General features: G+C 47.1%; 1 protein-coding gene across 1 annotated transcript in view; it reads right to left on the reverse strand.

Moving 5' to 3' along the window:
• TENM4 (teneurin transmembrane protein 4) overlaps positions 1 to 18,910 on the reverse strand; it is a 222,614-nt gene that overhangs the window by 129,265 nt on the left and 74,439 nt on the right. The window contains exons 7-9 of the mRNA XM_079787610.1: positions 14,602 to 14,703; positions 12,296 to 12,490; positions 7,357 to 7,557 (exon numbers count right to left, since the gene is read on the reverse strand). Of these exons, the coding sequence (XP_079643736.1) occupies positions 7,357 to 7,557; positions 12,296 to 12,490; positions 14,602 to 14,703 (498 nt within the window). The remainder of the gene's footprint in view (positions 1 to 7,356; positions 7,558 to 12,295; positions 12,491 to 14,601; positions 14,704 to 18,910) is intronic.

The raw sequence follows: 18,910 nt of genomic DNA on the forward strand, positions 1-18,910 counted from the left end.
CGTTTAATTGGATGTCGGTACTGTGCTTTCAGGGCTGAGGAGCTAATGCTGGCTCAGAGAGGGAACAATTCTGGCTACACAAATGAGACTTGTAACAGGGGAGAATGCTCAACGCTGGATCTAATTTTCTCTCCCATCCATGAACGTAAGACAATTTCTCTGGCGATAAAGCATCTCACTCAGTCTTTCTGTCATTAATAAGAATTAAATTCTGTTCCCTCAAATTTAAATGTAATTATATTTTGCCTCGTAAATAAAATTGAATTACCACTTTCAAAATCTAGCACTAATGTAACTGCTATATTTAGAGCTTTAATTTTTTTAACCCTGTTGCTACTTGCAGGTTATTTTTTAAAGTCATCAAGCTTCTTTTCCGGTCAATTGTGACTTAATTTGGTAAGAGCTTTTCTGTTCCCTATCCATCTTGTCATTATTGTTATTAAATGTGTGTTGCGAGTTGCTTTTCCTTTTGGTAGGGGATGAGAGTAATAGAGAAGAAACTGGAAGCTCAGAGGATCTGAGCTTGGATTCTAGAAGCCCCCCCCAAAGTAAAGGTAGAACCTACACCAAGTTGAGCTGAGAGAGCTAAAGAAAGGGCCCTATTGGGGAGTCTGAAAGGAAAATCTACAACATGCATTGAAATATCTTTTTGATTCGTTAATCCTCATCCAAGGATATTTCTTCCATTGATTTTAGAGAGAATGGAAGGGAGAGAGGGAAACATTGATGTGAGAGGGACACATCAATTGATTACCACTCACATGTGCTCTGACCAGGCTGGGATTGAACCTGCAACCCTGGTACATGCCCTTGACCAGGAATTGAACCCACAACCCCTCGGTTTGAGGGTCAACATTCTAACCACTGAGCATACTGGCCAGGGACATTGAAACATTTTTTAATCCAAGATTTCCAGTGAGGCATTCAGTGAACTCTGATTTGGACCCTGCCTACCTTTCTGACCTAACTTCCTGCCCACACTCCTGTGGCTCCTGTTCTCCAGTCAGTCCGAGGTGGACTTTCCAAACAGATGATGCTCCTGCATAGCTCATGCTTCTGTGCGTGCTCTTCCCTCTGCCTGGACTCCTCCCTCCTTTGTCACCAGGGAGTCCCCTCTCAAGGTCTGGCTTACAAGTCTCCTCCCTGGGGAAAACTTTCCCAGGTCCTCTCCCCATCCTCTCTTGGCCGAGCTCACTGTTCCTGGCTTTATGCTTGCAAACCCTACTGTACACACATCAGTCAGAGCTCTAGTTATGTCTTATAATTAGGTGTTGCTTCCTTCATGGACTGTGGCTGTCTGATTCTCAGTGCCTAGACCCTTGCCCCCACACACAGAAGCCAGAAAAGTTCATGAGTAAATGAAGTAGACAATGTGCATGTTAGGGGTGGGTGCAGGTGTGCAGGTGCGCAGGTGTGCAGGTGTGCAGGTGTAGAGCTGTGCTGGGTGATCTCTCTGTGGAAGCTGTGTTCTGCTCTTGAATGGAGCTCATAGGAAGCTTGCTGTCCTGAGAGCAGACTGATGCTAATGCTCTGTGGCCCTCACACTATTGCCTGGGGATAAGGGTGCCAGCACATTAATGACATTTCATCTAGACTTGGTGACCAGTGTTGTGGTGGAGAATCTCAGGAACCACAAAGAAACAGAGCTTCTGAGAGAGAAACCAAGGTGTTCAAGGTCACATAGACTCAAATCCAGGTCAGAGTATGGATTTGAGGACAGAGGCTACTTCACTATATCAACTGCCCTCAAACATAAAATGTGTTAGAGTCTAAGGACTGTTTGGCTAATTTAGATTTAATCATGCATTCTAAAAATATATACTAATACTTTATTGAGTGCTTATTGAATGTCAGCCACCATGCTAGGCACTTCATTGACACATATAAAAGCTAATTTGGAAAACAACAATGCAAGGCAGGTGTCATTAGCCCTATTCTCTGGATAAGATGAGTCTGGAAAAGAAAGAGTCTGGCTTGGTCTCTCTCCAAATACCATGCATGTGCTGCCTCCAACCCTGTACCACCGAATCTCTCAAACATATCCACCCGTTATTCCATGAAACTCAGTTGCAATGAAATGATAAGAATCATAACCCATCAGCGTGAGCATTTTAGAGGCAGATTCTTTGCCATGTCCTGCGTCTATGAGCCGGACCAAAAGGAATAAAATGTAGTGAGAGGGCCTCTCAAATAAAAGTCATTTATGGAAGTCAAGATTGCAGAGGGCTAGCAGAGTAGTGGCAACGAGGAACGAATTCATGAGGCTGAGGACAGAGGCTACTGAGGAGGGAGAGCCAATGGAGGGCAGATGACAAGTCTAAGGGATCACGTTTGAAATGCTATCCTGGAAAATGCCACCGAGCCTGAAGTCTTCTTTGGAAGTCATTAGGGTGTGACAAAAAGGTAGGCTTTTCCAATTTTAAAGACCATCTTGAAGGGGTTAAATTCCTTTCCTTTTCTAAGTAACTCCAAGCCAAGAGATGAAAAGCCAACGAAAGCACTCGGGAGGGGAGGGGGTGTCAGTGCTGCTACGCATGCCCACCCTATGCAAAAGCTACGAAGAATCCAGGCACGGTTACAATACATTGTTCTGTTTTCCACAGAGCTGACTGAGGAGGGTCCTTGAAGCCAGATCGGCCTCTTACTAATGGGGGCAGGGGGATGCTGGCCAAGGAATTTAACTTTCTGAGCTTCAAGTTCCTCAGCTAGAAAATGGAACACTTCCCTCACAGGGTTCTGATGAACCTTAACTAAGATGATGGTTGTCAAGCACTTAGTTCAGTACCTGGGAAAGGGCAAGCACTAAGAAACCGGTGGCTCTTGAGTCAATGCTCCATCCTGTGGCTTGTCAGGGAGAAAAACAAGATGGCTGACAAGGAAACCTCTTTGGATGGGATGGGGGCCTGAGGCAAGAGCTGAGAACTTGGAAACAATGGGCCTGGATTTAATGAAAACTCTGACACTGATTAGCTGCATTACTTTCAATTCATTTCCCTCCCTAACTGTTTCCCATTGGTAAAACAACAGCAGTAGTATCACCTCCATCATCATCATCATCATCATCATCATCATTATCACCATCATCATCACCACCATCACCACCATCATCACCATCATCATCACCATCATCATCACCACCACCATCATCAACACCACCATCACCATAATCACCCTCAAAGGACTGAGGAAGTAAAGTCCCCGGGGCCCAGAGTTGAGGACAAAGGTATGTTGAGGGTAGGGGATGAGCCATGTAACCTGTGCTCTTTCGGGACAGGGATCTGCTCAAACAGTTATCTTGTGTGTTTGTCAGGAAGGAAGACACACAATGAAGCTGGATTTAAGGAAGGATTTCTGACATGAGACTGGAAGCCACGTTGCTGGCAATCCAGGGGTCTGAGTAAACACTTGTACAAAACCTGACTTCACTGTTTCCACAGACCTAACCAAAGTGCCGGGGACCTTAGCTCACATTTCATTACAGGCTGGTTGCTGAGTCCAGGGCATGTTGACTTAAGCTGCTTCCATGAAATCCTGTTCTCCATGCCAAACAGCAAGACACTCCTCTCAGGGTAGAGCTAGCCTCCCTTCCTCGGAGGGCCGGATGGTGGGGGCCCATTCCTGCCAAGCCCACAACCCATAGTCAGTGCCGACGGTGCAAGAAGCATTTTGGCTGTGTCTGCTGGGCTGCAGCCCCTGGTGGGAAGGCCCTGTACCAGCCCTGCTGTGCCAGGAGCAGATAACACAAATAACACGACTAAAGTGGCCGCTTGCTGGTGTCTGAGTTGTGCCAGACACTGTGCTAACCACTTTGCCTGTACTTTCTCAATGAATTCTCACAGAAGCCCATGGTGGTTTTACCTAGGAGGAAACTGAGGGTCCGGAGGTGGAGCAACTTGCTGAGCCATTCACATAGTGGGGAGCAGGTCTTTTGAAACAAAGCCTGGTGCCTAACTCCCTGAATGTGAGGAGTCTCTTGGCTGTGGTCCCTGAAACTCAATGATGAGTTTCACTTCCATGGAGTAAGAGTGTCCTTGGGAGGGAGGTGGGGGAAGACAGGAAGTGCTCACTCTGGGCAGGCAGTGTTCCACGTGTGGACATCCCTGATGTAATTCAATGATCATATAGCCGTCTGGGGTAGGCACTGTTATTAACTCTATTTTTCAGGTAAGGAAACTGAAGCCAAGAGAAGTCTAGTACCTTGCCAAGGTCACACAGGTAGCACGTGGCAGAACCAGGAGTGAGCCCAGGCAGGTACTGCCTACACAGCAGGGGATCCGGAGAGACAGCCACCATCCAAGGGCTTTCACTGGCCTCTGGACTGGCTTCAGGAGGGGTGGTGACAGCTGAGGAGAAACAGAGGCCTGTGGGGAGGCAGCACAGAGTGCTGGGCAGCAGGCCAGCTGAGGCCGCAAGCTGGACTTGGGCTCCCAGCACGGCATGGCATGCTGTGTACCAGGACCAGCGTTGCTTAGGCACATTGCTGCAACCCCCAGAGCCTCAGTGTGATGCTGCCTCACGGGGCTGGTGCTGCTGTGGGGGGGGGGGGGGGGGGGAGGATAGCTGTGTGTGTGTGTGTGTGTGTGTGTGTGTAAATGTGTGAAATATCTGTTAAATTTTTTTTATAAAATATGTTTTTATCGATTTCTGAGAGGTAGGGAGAGGGAGAGAGAGATAGAAACATCAATGATGAGAAAGAATCACTGACCAGCTGCCCTCCTGCACACCTCCTACTGGGGATTGAGCCCGCAACCCTGGGCATGTGCCCTGACCAGGAATCGAACCATGACCTCCTGGTTAATAGGTCAACACTCAAGCACGGAGCCACACTGTCTGGGCTGAAAAATCTTTATATGCTGTGAGGCACTTGACAACACAAATTGGTATTACTATTTCAAGGGGAGACTAATTCTGAAGCCATCTTTCAAATTCCTGGCCTTGTGGCAGTCATGACACCGTTTTAGTCAGTTATAGGTTAGAGGTTTAAAAACTACAATCGATATTCCTGAAAGGCATATCTCATCTTGCCTCTATCAAATGTCGTCGTTAATATTCAGGGCTCTCACCAATGGGTATTTCAATCCTAATAATAACAATAGCTAACATTTAATGAGCCCATATCATGGGCTAAGTAGCACACTAAGTGCTTTTTTAACATTATCTTAAATAATTCTTTAAATAATAATTCTCCAAAAAATAATTCTAGAAGGTAAATACTATTATTATCTCCATTTTACAGCTTAGAGAGGTGAAGTGACTTGCCCAAAGTTGTAACTAGTAAGTAGCAGGGCCAGTGTTTGAGCCCAGGTCTGTTGGACTCAGGAACCCTTTGCAACACATGGCGCTCCTTTGCCTTCACACATGAAGCCACACGTGTGCTTGGTACCAGTTGTGGGGAGTGGGGTGCACAGAATTGAGAAAGATGAGCTCTCACAGTTCTATTCAAAGCCCCTTCCAATGGTTCTGTTGTCTCCTTTTACAGGGCCAACTAAAGGATGCTTAGGATCTCACCCAAAATTATACCTCCCTCAATGGGAGGCTGTGGAGGCCCATCAGGGATTAACAATGCACGGATAGTTAAATATGCATCATAAACTAGCTTGGTGAACAATACAACCCAGTGTAGCACTAAGAGAACCATTTGTAATATTGCTATAAACAGAATTATTCCTAAGGCCCTGCACATCTGTCTTTGCAATCATGTCTTTACACAAGCCTTGCAAACAAGGATAAAAGTCTTATTTAGACTGTGTATGGAGCATCAATCCTCCCGTCAGCAGGAAAGGTAAGTCAAAGTATCCCAAAGGCACAAGTGCTGCATGGATCTCAATGTTGCCAAAGCTCTTACCTTCCTGACCACAACCAGGACTGTTAATACACAACATAATGAGCTGACTTGAGCTTCACTTAGTTTAAACAGTGTGGTGTGGTGGGGAAAGTGATTCAGGGTAAACACACTTAGCTAGAAATGCTATCACTTTTTAGCTGTGTGCCACTGGGTAAGATTACTTAAAATTTTTCTGGGCCTTATCAGTTGATTTCTCTTCATTTGTTTGTTTGTTGTCTCTGCTCCCCTCTTGTTAGCATGTAAGCTCACAAAGGTAGAAATGTTCTTACCTCTTTATTCTTTCTGATAAGAGTGCCTAGCACACGTAGGTGCTCAATGAGTATGCAAAGAGTACAGTATTATGTAATTTGGTAAAAGAGGGATGATGATTCCATTCTCACAGGTTGTTTGTGTGTGTGTATTTAAGTAGCAGACACTACTTAAGATTCACTAGAGGTGAACATACCTACTATTTATTTATATAAACGCCTAAGCGACCGGCCGACTGGCCAGTAGCTATGACACGTACTGACCACCAGGGGGCAGATGCTCAATGCAGGAGCGGAAACCACAGGCATGGAAACATGGAACAGACTGATGAATCTTAGAGGGAAGCAGGGAGGGTGGAGGGTGGGGATTGGGCCAAAACCGGCTCTCCGATATCCCCCAAGGGGTCTTGGATTGCGAGAGGGCACAGGCCAGGCCAAGGGACCCCACCAGTGCACAAATCCTGTACTAAGTTAGGGGATCCACATCTGTTCTCATTTAATCCTTACCTTGAGAGGGTCTATAAATCAACAAATACTTACAAACAGAGGGTGCCAATATAATAATTCTTTGAACTCTGAATGTATAAATCCTATGGTGAACCAAATACCACAATCAAGAACACATTCCATCATGTGTTCATTCGTTCATTCGTTCATTCATTCATTCATTCATTCATCAGTGTTTACTGAGCAGCTACTGTGGGCCAGGCCTATGCTAAGTCCTAAGGAAGGAGAGGTGAATAAGATATGTTTTTTATCCTCATGGAACTTATAGTCTTGCAGAGGATCTGGCCAGAAAGGCAGGTGGGGGCCAGGTCACAGAGAACCCTAAAGACTACACTGAGCTTGGACATCCCTCTGAGGAATGGTGAAACCAAAGCTCCATCCTGGCAGATATCACCTAGGCACACTGTTCTCTTGGCCTGGCCTCCAGGGACGATGACCGTAAAGTGAGAGATGAGATTTCTCTGAAACATCTGTTATTATAATTAACTGGTTAGGGGCGACGTTTTGACTGTCAAGGCCACCACTTGAAAGGAATGATGTGAAGATATGGCTTTTCAGTCCTCTGCCCATCTAAGAGTAGAGGGTGAAGACTGAAGTTCAGGAAAAGAAGAAAAGCATCAGAGACTTGGGCACGCACTGCTACGTGTCTGAGAGCAGGGTCAGGGGCAGATCAGGACGAAATGGTGACCGCGGCACAGTGTACACATCTTCCCTCTGTTCACGCCCTGCCCTTCTCCCCCCACTCCCCACATTTACCGATAGAACAGTCGTGTCCAGTCCAGCTTGGGTCACAGCTGCAAAGCCCGGTGTCCGGGAGGAAGGTTCCGTGGCCCGAACACTGGTCCAAGCACGTGGCCCGGGGTGTCTCGCAGTTGGTGCCTCCCCATCCCACAGAGCAGTGGCACTCGCCTCTCACGCAGACACCCCGGCCAGAACACGTGGGGTCCATGCAGTCCACTGTGACACGAAGGAAAGAGAACACAGGTAAGTATCTGACCAGCAAAGGTGAGAGGCTCCTCCAAGCAAAGTACCATACCTCGTAGTGAAGTAAAGGGGCTTCCCACACTCTGGTAGAAGGACACAGGTTTCCTGTGCAGAGGCCACGTGGTACAGAGGAGAGCAGTAACTGGCAAATGGTAAACCAGGCTTCCCAACTCTACCTGCTGACTGACTGTTTACCTCTCTGAGTCTTGGTTCCCTTACCTGTAAAATGTGGACACAAATTCCTACCTTGTGGCCTCCTTATGGGAGCTCAAGAGGAAGCCCTATGCTGCAGAGGAAAGGTTTTGACATTTGACCTCTGAGGTCCTAAGTTCAAGGGTCACAGGACAAAATGTACTGGTTCTATGACCAGTCAAGACACATACCTGCTCTGAGCTTCCATCTATAAAGCAGGTCTGATAGAATTACCTTTCTCTCAGGTTGCTATGAGGACCAAACGACCCCGAGGATTTGAAAGGACTATATAAACTGTATAAATTGTAAATTGTTGGAAATCGGTAGCTGTTTTTTAGTTCTATCAGGACATGCAGTAGCAAACTGTGGTCAGAGCTCATTTAAAATTCAGACATGCTTTTACTTTAGTTATCAATTAAATTTTATAACCCAGTATATTTGACTTTTGCACATAAGACTGGGAGACCCAGCATGGGTATATTAGTGTCTCAGACACAAACGAGCAGACTTTACAGATGGCAACACTCTGGGAACAGGCTGTTTATTCTGAGGGCCAGCTTGTTAAAAAAAGCTCTTTTACTATTTAGGTTTTTAAAGGAGTTCAGCTTCATGACTTAAATGATGACTAAGAAGACCAGAGGTCAGGAGCAGCAACTGCTAAAAATATAATAATGATAACACAACAGCAATAATAACAATTAATTTTAACTTAGTTCCTCTCCTGTGCTATATTTTTCTTTTATACCTTTTATATATATCTCATTTAACCCTAACAACAACTCTTTGAGGTAAATACCATTATTAGCCTCATTTTACAGATGAGGAAACTGAAGCACAGAGAGGTTAAATAAGTTGTCCAAGATCACACAGTGGTAACTCAAATTTGAATCACTCCTGGCTGGTATAGATGTCTTGCTGTTTCCTTTATCCTCTGACTGGTTCAAAAATCCATTCATCATGTACACAGACATAAACACATAAAATGGTTAAAACATAGGAAAACAAAACAAGGGAAGAAATAGGGCAAAGTGGAGAAATAATAAAGCCAAATGAAGGCAAAGAATCTCCGCTCTGGCAGTCTCAGGACACCATTTAATAACGGTTCGGGCATGACCTGCTGGAGTGTCTGGTAATTAAAAGGAATAAAAATAATAATAGTGATACATTTTCATGACTGGCCCCAGGATCTCAGGATCTCAGAAGGATTATTCCAGCCCATTAGGCTACTATGATAATTCCCTAGATCCAGAGAGTTTTCCAATCTGACAGGAAATGAGTCAGCGATTTCTGTCCCAGGACCTATAAAGTATTTCCGGCTCCCTGAACACCTGACCTCAGCTTTGGGCTCGAGCTGTCTCTGGGGGGCCCTCGAGGTTGGATCTATAAATCTGCACTGTTAGCCAGCGAGCGGAGAGGGCGCCAAGTTTAGCGCGAGGCCCTGGGCGGCACAGTCCTGCTCTGCCTCAGACACTGTACGTCTGTGAGGGACCCAGGAACCAGCGGAGCGAATTGCATGCTCTCCGAAGATGGTTCAGGCTGGGACAGATCAGAAAGGACTGGTGAGAGGCTACCTCCAGGCCATTCATCATCAATTAATCCCGGCTTCTGAGGGTCAACTTGGCAGAGTGAGTGTGGAACTCCAGGGAAGTTCTAAAGAGGGAAGGTGGCTCCAGGAAACCTGAGCTGAACTGACTGAGATTCCTGCCTGGAGAACACTGTCCCTGCTCATCCGAAACCCGGGGCCATTATCGGAGCCGTCGTGACGCTCTGCCACGGAGATCCTACCTAGACTGTGGGCCTGCCCTCCCTTTCTGGGGCCGTTGGGGTGACAGAGACCCTAGGACAGGATTCAAGTGATCTCTTCCCATTACACTGGGGTGGTTTCCCGCATGATATTTATTTTGCAGGAAACTGCGTAACATGGGAAGATGGGCTGCTGGAGGGCCCGGGAGAACTTGGCAGGGAGGCGGCTGAACTTCGTGTAGACAGTCTCACTTAGTTTCTTCTTAGAAGAGGTGCCAAACAGTTATATTTTTCCTCTGTAGAGCTTGCCATTTAAGCCAAAATTTCTGGAAGAAGCTCAGCCCGTTGATGAAATGATGCGGCCTGCGTGGCCAGGCTGTAAGCACAACTGTTGCCCCAAATGTTCCACGCCTCAGTGACCACACAAGCTATTAGATGCTCTTCAGGACCCAAAATACAGTCTCACTTTTCACTGCAAAAGGCCCAAGTTATTCTCTTCTGCCCCTCCCCCAACCCCTCCAAGTGCCCTGCTGGCGTGGTTCAGACTTTAAAAAAATATAGGCCAATAAACTTCAGAAGAAGGAAGCCGGAGAGAGGGGGGAAAAGTAAGCTTGTTAGCTGATGTTTTATAAACACAGTGAAACCCCTTAAAACAGAGTTAAGGGAGGAGGGGAGGCATGAGGGGGAGGGCAAAGGCCCCCAGAAACTCCATTATAAACACAGGACTATTCAATGATGTTTCACCAGAGAAACAGAAATAATAAAAGGAATCAGTCCCAGATGGCCCTCCTCGGAAAAGAAAGCGGGAGTAAAAACATTTCTTTTCAAATAGATAATGTAAATCAAAGAGCTACACAGCTTCTTTTCTTCTCTTTGTAAGTACCCTTGTGCTGGGGCACTGTCCAGGGGGCGGTGGAGCTTGACCCCCCTCCTCCTCGGCCCACACAACGTGGCGGGGTGGGGGTGGACAGCCCCACAGTTCCAAGAGGAATCTCCTCTTTGTTTCTCTTTCCTTCTCAGGGTCTTCACCTCAAGTGACTAAACTGAAAAGGGACAGCAGCTGAAGGTCACCATTGTCAGGAAGAGAAAGCCAAGTTCCTTTGTGTGAGGGGCGGGCGGGCCTCCTCTCTCAGACAGCCCACAACAATCTGGTCAACGCTAACAGGCCTGAATCAGGACCTGCAGTCACACTTGGGGTCCACAGACAGCCTGTCTCAGAGAGGCGATGCTTTTCAGACACTAGTTCCTTCCTGTTCCCCACTCTTTAAAAATGGGCCCATTATAGTCTCCCTCTCCCTCTCTCTCTCCCCCACCTTTTATTTTTTAGAGAGAAAATGGTGCCTTAAGAGGGGACTACCTGTGAAATCCCAAATTTAGCTCTCCTTAAGCTCCTTCCACCCCATGGAGAAGGTGCTGGGGCGCTACATAGTGGACAGTGGGAGGTAACGACTATTAGCGTCATCCATCAGTTTCCAAGGCAAAGTCCATCCATTTCAAAAGACCTTGGATGAAATGAGTGGAGGAGAACAGGAAATGTGCTTCGGTTGTCCCCAGAATAAACTAATAACATAAGAGCTAACATTTATAGAGCATTTACTATGTGTCGGACACTGAGCTTTACATGGATCATTTAATTCACTCCTCCCAACAGCCCTCTGAGGAAGGCATTCCCATTTTATAGACGAGGGAACCGAGGCTAGTTAATGGCAGAGCTGGGACTCAAGCCTACATCTGATTCCCAAGTATGGGCCCTTAAAGCTACCCTAGACAGCTTGTGAAGAGTACTCCTCCTTTCGTCTGGAATTTCCATGCAGCCGAGAGGAAAGAGCACTGATCGGAAGTGCGGAGGCCTGGGTTGAATCCCGACCCAGCCATCGGTTAGCTAGCTATCTGACCATGGTGATGCCAATGCCCTTCCCTGGGCCTCAGTTTCTTCATTTGTGAAATACATATATTTACTTCTCTCACCTTGTTAGGTTTCCTGGGAAAGAACTGATGCCATGGTTACATCAGCAGTTCACTTTCTAGCCTTGATTTATACAGGCATATAAGGGTGTCCCATACAAATGTATACAAACTTTGAATGATTATACAGTCAGTGTTTATTAACATACCATTCATCTTCAAAATTAAGTGAGTTATCAGCTGTTAAAGTGTGTACACATTTTTGGGGGACACCCTGTATTTACTTTATGAAGGAGAGAGACATGCCTTTGAGCACCTGAGAGCTACATGCACGAACACACACACACACACACACACACACAAATAGACACACGAGTGTGATAGTGGAAGGCAGAGTTTGAAGGTCTAAGTACACTCATACTTCAGAAATGAGGAGTGAACCAGCTTAAAGGGGAGTGGAAAGAACGTGGGCTATGGAGACAGAGAGATTGGGCTCAAACCCAGCCCTGCCATTGGCTAGCTGTGTGACCTTGGGCAAGCCATTTGACTCTCAGAGTCTCCATGTTCTCAACCCTAAAATAAGATGATTTCCCCTCCCTACTGGGGTTTGCAGTTAAATAATGCAAGGCTTCCAGCACAGAGCCTTGGATACAGTAAGTACGCAGTACAACACTTCTGTGCCCTTCACTGAGTAGGACTGCATTTGTCTGTCCTCTTCTTTAGGTTCATTATGGTTGCTGATGGGCTCCTGGCTCGGGGTGGGGGTCACAGGGCAGCTCAGGTGGCTTCCTCTGCTGCCTGGATGTCCTCTTGGCCCCTTGCGCTGACCTCTAAGTTAAGCAAGGTGCTGGGCTGCCTGCACGCGTCTTACCTTCCTCGCAGTTCTCGCCCTTGTAGCCGGGGTTGCAGATGCAGGTGCCCATGATGCAGGTGCCATGGTTGCTGCAGGCCACATCGATACACTGGTTGGTGGGCACGTCGCACTCGGCGCCCTTCCAGCCGCTGTGGCACAGACACCGGCCCTTCATGTACTGGCCGTTCCCACTACAGAGCACGGGGCAGGAGGCTGGGGAGACAGCACGGGAAGCCTGGTGTGAACCAAAGCCCAGCATCCCCCACCAGCCTTCGTCCCTTTCTCCCCTCCGCCTGCTGGCTTGACCGAGAGCCTCCAGTGCTTTGCCACAATTCTCACGTGTGCCCATCTGTCTGCGTCTCTTGTTTTATTTAATTCCTGATTAAACACATCTGGAGCTGCAGGTGAAGGTGTGCAGTGCGTGGCCCAGTGGAGCTGGTGCCAGTGAACTCTGCTCCCTCTCCCCCACCCCAATATTACCGGGGCAGCGTGGTGGTTGCCAGGACCCCAGTGAGTTCCTGGGGCTCCCTGGGAAAGACAGCTGAGCCTCCTGCCTGCCCGCATCCCACCTCCAATGCTCTCCTAATAGCGCTCCATTTTGCTTCCCCACCCTCATCTGCAGCACACTCATTGTTGTCTTTAACCCAGCTGTCACTCCGTTTTCCTTGCCTTTCAGGCCTCCACTCAAACCCATAAACCACAGCCCCATAAGAGAGTAGCTGAGCCCAACTTAGCTCTTGAAAGTATTATCTTTCCATTCTGCCTCTTAGCGTAGGGTTTTGTGAACATCTGTATGAAGAACACTATATAAAAATAAATTATATTTCTGTGTGCTGTAAGTACCCACCAGCCTTAGTGAGATTCACTAAGAGGCTGTTTTATACAGGGCTCTTCACTCTAAGTGCATAAGGGATGAGACGGTAATTCTCATTAGAAGGGATGACTCATCTCTTCTCTCTTGCACCACCTTCCCCGCCCCCACCTGGCAGCTTTTCTTTAGAAAGCGCCTGCAGGGAATCACTGTGGGGGCTGCAGGCTTTGCTGCCTCAAACTGAGTCTATTCCACCTTAGAAAGAATAAGTAGAATCCCCAAAGCAGTGCCACCTCACCGTGTTTTCGGCCTGGGGAGCATCTCTGGCTTCCACCAATGAGCAACGACTCAGGCATCAGGTCTCAGTTCCAGGAGCACCTCACCTGGGAGCCCTTCCTGGTCCTCACCCATCCAAGCTGAGACAGCTACTCCCTCTCCCTCTGATAGGCACTCCCTGCACGTGACCGCCCTATGGTGTTTCTCACCTATTAGCCGCTTTGTAATCGTCGATTTTGTCTGTCTCCCAGGCGGAGAACTCCTGGGCTTGCTCAGTGTCTAGCACAGGACCAAGCCCGAAAGGACACAAAGCAAATGACTGATGAGGGAGAAAAACCAAAGGGAGTTTCCTCAAAGGGAGTGCCAAAATCTCAGGACTACAGATCTCCTTTGGTGTTTTCCTTGTTGATTCTTGCAGGACAATGATGAAGGCCAAAGGCAAACAGTCGATCACGGCAGCCTTGAAACTATCGCCAGGTGGTTATCATTAGCACCCTATGTGCCCAAATCTGAAGCAACACTGGGGTCCTGTGTGGAGGAGAGCAGTCTCGCCCTCCTCCCAAGTCCTTGGTGGTCTCAGCCATGATTCTGCCTGTGCTGTTAGAAGGCAATAACGGAGCAAGACACCAGGCCTCCCTTCTCTGGGCCAGGAAAAAACCACGCTAGCTGAAGGTGAACTTCGAAGACGCTTGGCAAAGGCTGATCACTCCTCTAAGGGGAAATCAGCTTTTCAAAGGACCCCCATGCCACTCCTCCTGCCCCCACAACGGGAATGAGGTTAACTGTGGCTGCCCCTTCCTTCCTGACCTCCCGGTCATGCACGCGTGGGTCAAGGGGGCCCGAAGACCTCCCTCGCAGGGTTTCTGAAGGATGGCCCTTGGGAGCCCTTCTCACGAGAGTCAAGAGTGGCCTGGAGCCCTGGCTGGTTTGGCTCAGTGGATAGAGTGTTGGCCTGCGGATTGAAGGGTCCCCGGTTCCATTCCAGTCAAGGGCACACGCTTGGGTTGCAGGCTTTACCCATAGTGGGGGGTGTGAAGAGGCATCCAATCAATGATTCTCTCTCATCATTGATGTTTCTGTATCTCTCTCTCTCCCTTTCCTTTCCCCTCTGAAATCAATATATATATATTTTAAAAAAAGAGTGGCCTAGAGTTCTGCACTGGCCCCGAGGAATGGGACCGGAGCTGCCCACGGGGCATGGGGAGTGGAAATCACAGGTCCACCCCGGGGCTCTCACCTCTGCCGCAGTCGGGGCCCAGGAAGCCCAGGAAGCAGTGGCAGGTCCCAGAGATGCAGTCCCCATTGCCGTAGCAGTTGCTGGGGCAGTTATCCACCGATTCTGGGGGAGAAAAGAGAAGGAGAGCTGAAAACAGAAGCTTCTTTCCCCAATCAGAAGGCCCAGGAATCAAGCCTCAGGTTAACACATTCGAGCTCTTCTTGCCCAGTCACTGAAAGCAAGCAATCGAGTTAAAAATTATATGTTACAAGAGGCCCAATGCATGAAGTTCATGGAAAAGTAGGCCTTCCTTCCCCCTGGCTGCCGGCACCAGCTTCCCCCTGGCCACTGGCTTCGTCTGGAAGGTCTTCTGGAAGAACATCCGGTCTAATTAGCATATTACGCTTTTATTATTATAGATATAGCCTTGGCCAGTGTACTCAGTGGTCAGTGGTTAGAGCGTCGGCCGAAGTACCAATGGGTCTCAGGCTTAATTCCTGGTCAAGTGCACATACCTGGGTTGCAGGTTAAATCCTGGGTCCCGGTCAGGGTGTGTGCGGAAAGCAACCAATCGATATGTCTCTCTCTCACACTGATGTTTCTGTCCCACCCCTCCTTTCCACTCTCTCTAAAAATCAATGGAAAAGTATCTTTGGGTGAGGATTAACAAACAAACAAACAACCTTAAATTATTTTTACTCTTACTGAGATATATCTTGACTGACATTAAGAAATGTGTGCTGGAAAATATCTGCCTGAACTAATTTTTTTATAAATCAAATTTGTATCTACAAATACATTAGAAACTTTTTGATAAAAACATTAGTGAAAAAAATCGTTCAACCTGCTATCAGGGCTATCTTTGGAGGCTTGGTAGTTATTGGGTGATTCTTGTGGTCTTTACACTTTCCTGTGTTTTTATTTATTTATTTTTCACAATAAGCTGATATTCCAGGAACATATTTTTTAAAGCTACTGAGCATTTGTAAACCTGTCTTTTCACACCTCTGATTTTTCAAGCCTCAGTCCAGTCTCCTCCCCACCTGCTAACAAAACAGCTGCATGGCCAGCCCCTCAGCTTCCTCTTTTGCTCCCTCTCCTCACCTCCCACTCCTCCCCTCTCCTCCCCCTCTTCCCTTCTCCCTCCCCGTTCCCTGATTCGTTCACCACCCAGCAGCCTGAGTAATGATGTCTCTGAAATATTCTCCTACTTAAAACCCTTCAATGGGGGAGAAAATGAAAATATCCAAGCTCCTTTAAAAGGCATAGATCTGGAAATGGCCCAAATGCCCATCAGTAGATGTATGCATTAAAAAGCTGTGGTACATTCCCACCATGGAATACTACGCAGCTGTACAAAAGAAGGATCTCTCACCCTTTGAGTCAACACAGAGGACCTGGAGAGTATTATGCTAAGCATAATAAGCCAGTCAGAGAAAGACAAGTATCACGTGATCTCACTCATATGTGGAATCTAATGAACAAAATAAACTGACCAACAAAATAAGGCCCAGAAACATGGAAACATGGAAAAGACTGACAAATCCCAGAGGGAAGGGGGGTGGGGTGGGATGGGAAGAGATTAACCAAAGTTAACCAAAGAATTTATATGCATACATGCTTTGCCCATGGATACAGACAACAGTGTGGTGGAGGCTGGGGGATAGGGGTGGGGTGGAGAGGAGGAAGTGGGGAGAAAATAGGGGACATCCATAATAATGTCAACAATACAAAATATACTTAAAAAAAGGCATAAGAGTTTCCTTTCATATTCCCTTGGCCCCACCTACATTCCTTATGTCATTGGTCCATTTATTTTGTTCATTAGATTCTACATATAAGTGAGATCCTGTGATAATTGTCTCTCTCTGACTGGCCTATTTTGCTTAACATCTGCTATGATGCCCCTCTTGAAAGATGTTCCTTTCTCTAATTCTCCCTCATACTTTGGGACTGTCTGCGTGACATGTCAGGAAATATCAAATTCACTTCAGAAATGTTTTAGTAAAAAAGTAGTCAATGTTTTGCAGCTCCAGTTAGTAAAGCCATTCGCTAGGAAAGCTATGCATGTGGAACGGCCCTCTTCCCAAATGCTGGGTGTGGAACAAAGGAGAGAAGTCACTATTTGTGAAAATCCTCTTTGTGCCATGTATTTCCACAAAGTTTGTCTCATTTCACTGTCACCAAATCCAAAAGGATGTATCATTATTCCTTTTATTTATTTATTTTTTTAAGGTGGCTGGGAGATGAAGTGACTTGCTGAAGGCCACACAGATACAATGGCATGGAGGCAAGATTCAAACCCAGGCCTTAGGACTCCAAGCCTGGTTTTCTTCAATAATATTATACTCTTTGGGCCTTAAAGAAATTCACTCCATAGCAAGCCAGGAGAATGAGCGAGGTGGCAGATCCGTGGGACCGAGAGGCCAATCCTGAAGACAGCAAAGGACTCAGCTGGAAGGTACAGAATTCTAGAACTTTTAGAACTTAAAGGGATCCAAGAGACCATCTATCCCAAAGTGTTCATTTAATAGAGAAGGAAACGGAGCAGAGGAAGGGCAGTGACTCACCAAGGCCTCAGAGTGAGTCTGCACTCGGAGTTGAAAGTAGAGGAAAGGGTTAGTACGGTGGACAGAGTTAAGGATTCAACCACGTCTCAGCTCACAACTAAGTCTTGAAGCCAAGGTGAAGGCCTCTGGTAAATGAGATGTTATCATAGAAGTTGAGTCTTGCCCACGGGACATTTGCAGCCTCAGTGGGAGCATGAGATGACACTGCCACCCGGGCAGCAGCACAGGACGTGAAGCAGCTCCGCGTGGAGTGAGGAAACCTGGCCTGGAGTCGATTCTTCTGGCACCATGCTGGGTGACCTAAAGCCAATTCCGGCCCGTCTCTGGGTCTCACCTTCCTCATATGTGAAATCAAGGTAATGGCAGAGGTGACCCTAGGCCTGCTTCCTGTTCTAAAATTCTGTGAGTCTGAAATTGAGAGCAACTGTGCAGACAAGGCATCCATACAAGGGCATCAAGCCTTAACTGCAGCAAAGCACTATGGCCCATGGACATAGACGATTACAGGGCCAACTTACGGGGACAGCTGATATGGGGCAAAACCAGCAGAGGGGAAGGCTACTCGGAGGTGATGGGTGTGAAGAATGGCGTGAATATGGATAGAGAAGGGAACAGATAGGGAGATGGGGAGGAACTCATAGCATGGTGCACTTCCCAGAAAGGTCTTTCCCAATTGTCTGCCATTATCAACTTGGAAGCTACTTCAAAAGTTTGGAAATAGGGTTCAAAAGTGTGGTTCCTTTCCTGAGTGGGTGGGAAATTCCACTCACTACATGTTGTTCCTCTGCTAACATGAGCAGTTTTACACTAACAGGTAAGAACAAAAGGGTCTAACCCAGCATATGTTCTCATTTCAGGGCAAAGTGGTCGGGTCCTCGCAGAGCAAGACTCACAAGCCACGGCCCCAGGGAATTCTGCTCTCACTGGCTTTGCCTGGAAGAATCCATCTTCCTGACTGATGCCTTTAGTTTACAAGTGGATTTCTAAACAATGAGAGAGAGAGAGAGAGAGAGAGAGAGAGAGAGAGAGAGAGAGAGAGAATGAGAATGGCTTAGAAAATTTCATTTTGAATATTCTTTTAAAAATAAGAACTCTGAGTAAAGTTTAAGGCAAGATTATTTTCACTTTTAGCTACTGGCTAAGGTAGGACTGGAGGGTGGGCTCCACCTGTGGTATCACAGGAGTACAGGACGGAGATAGGAGGCCTGGCCTCAGGTCTTGTTCTGCTTCTAAATGGCCGTGGGGCCTTAACCATGTCACTTCATCTTTCTGCACCTGTTTCCTCATCCCTGCCTGCTTGGCAACTCCTATTCCTTCTTTCAAATGCAGCTCCAATGTCACCTCCTCTGACAAGCCTTCCTGATTTCTTTTTTTTTAAAATTTTAATATATTTTTATTGATTTCAGAGAGGAAGGGAGAGGGAGAGAGAGATAGAAACATCAATAATGAGAGAGAATCATCAATTGGCTGCCTCCAGCACACCCCCTACTGCGGATCGAGCCTGCAACCCGGGCATGTGCTCTTGACCGAATTGAATCCGAGACCCTTTAGTCCAAGGGCCAATGCTCTATCCACTGAGCCAAACCAGCTAAGGCCTTCCTAAGTTACTCCAGGACTCTCTCTTTCCTTCCCTCCTACTTAAACCCCAAACAGTCCCCAGCATTGACTGTGAACTCCCTGAGGGCAGACACTGAGTTTATTCATTTCTGTATTTGCCTTGGTATCCATCTCACAGAGAGGGTCTCAATAAATGTTTGTTG

Source organism: Cnephaeus nilssonii (genome assembly GCF_951640355.1).
Source record: "Cnephaeus nilssonii genome assembly, chromosome: 13".
Classification (NCBI taxonomy): domain Eukaryota; kingdom Metazoa; phylum Chordata; class Mammalia; order Chiroptera; family Vespertilionidae; genus Cnephaeus; species Cnephaeus nilssonii.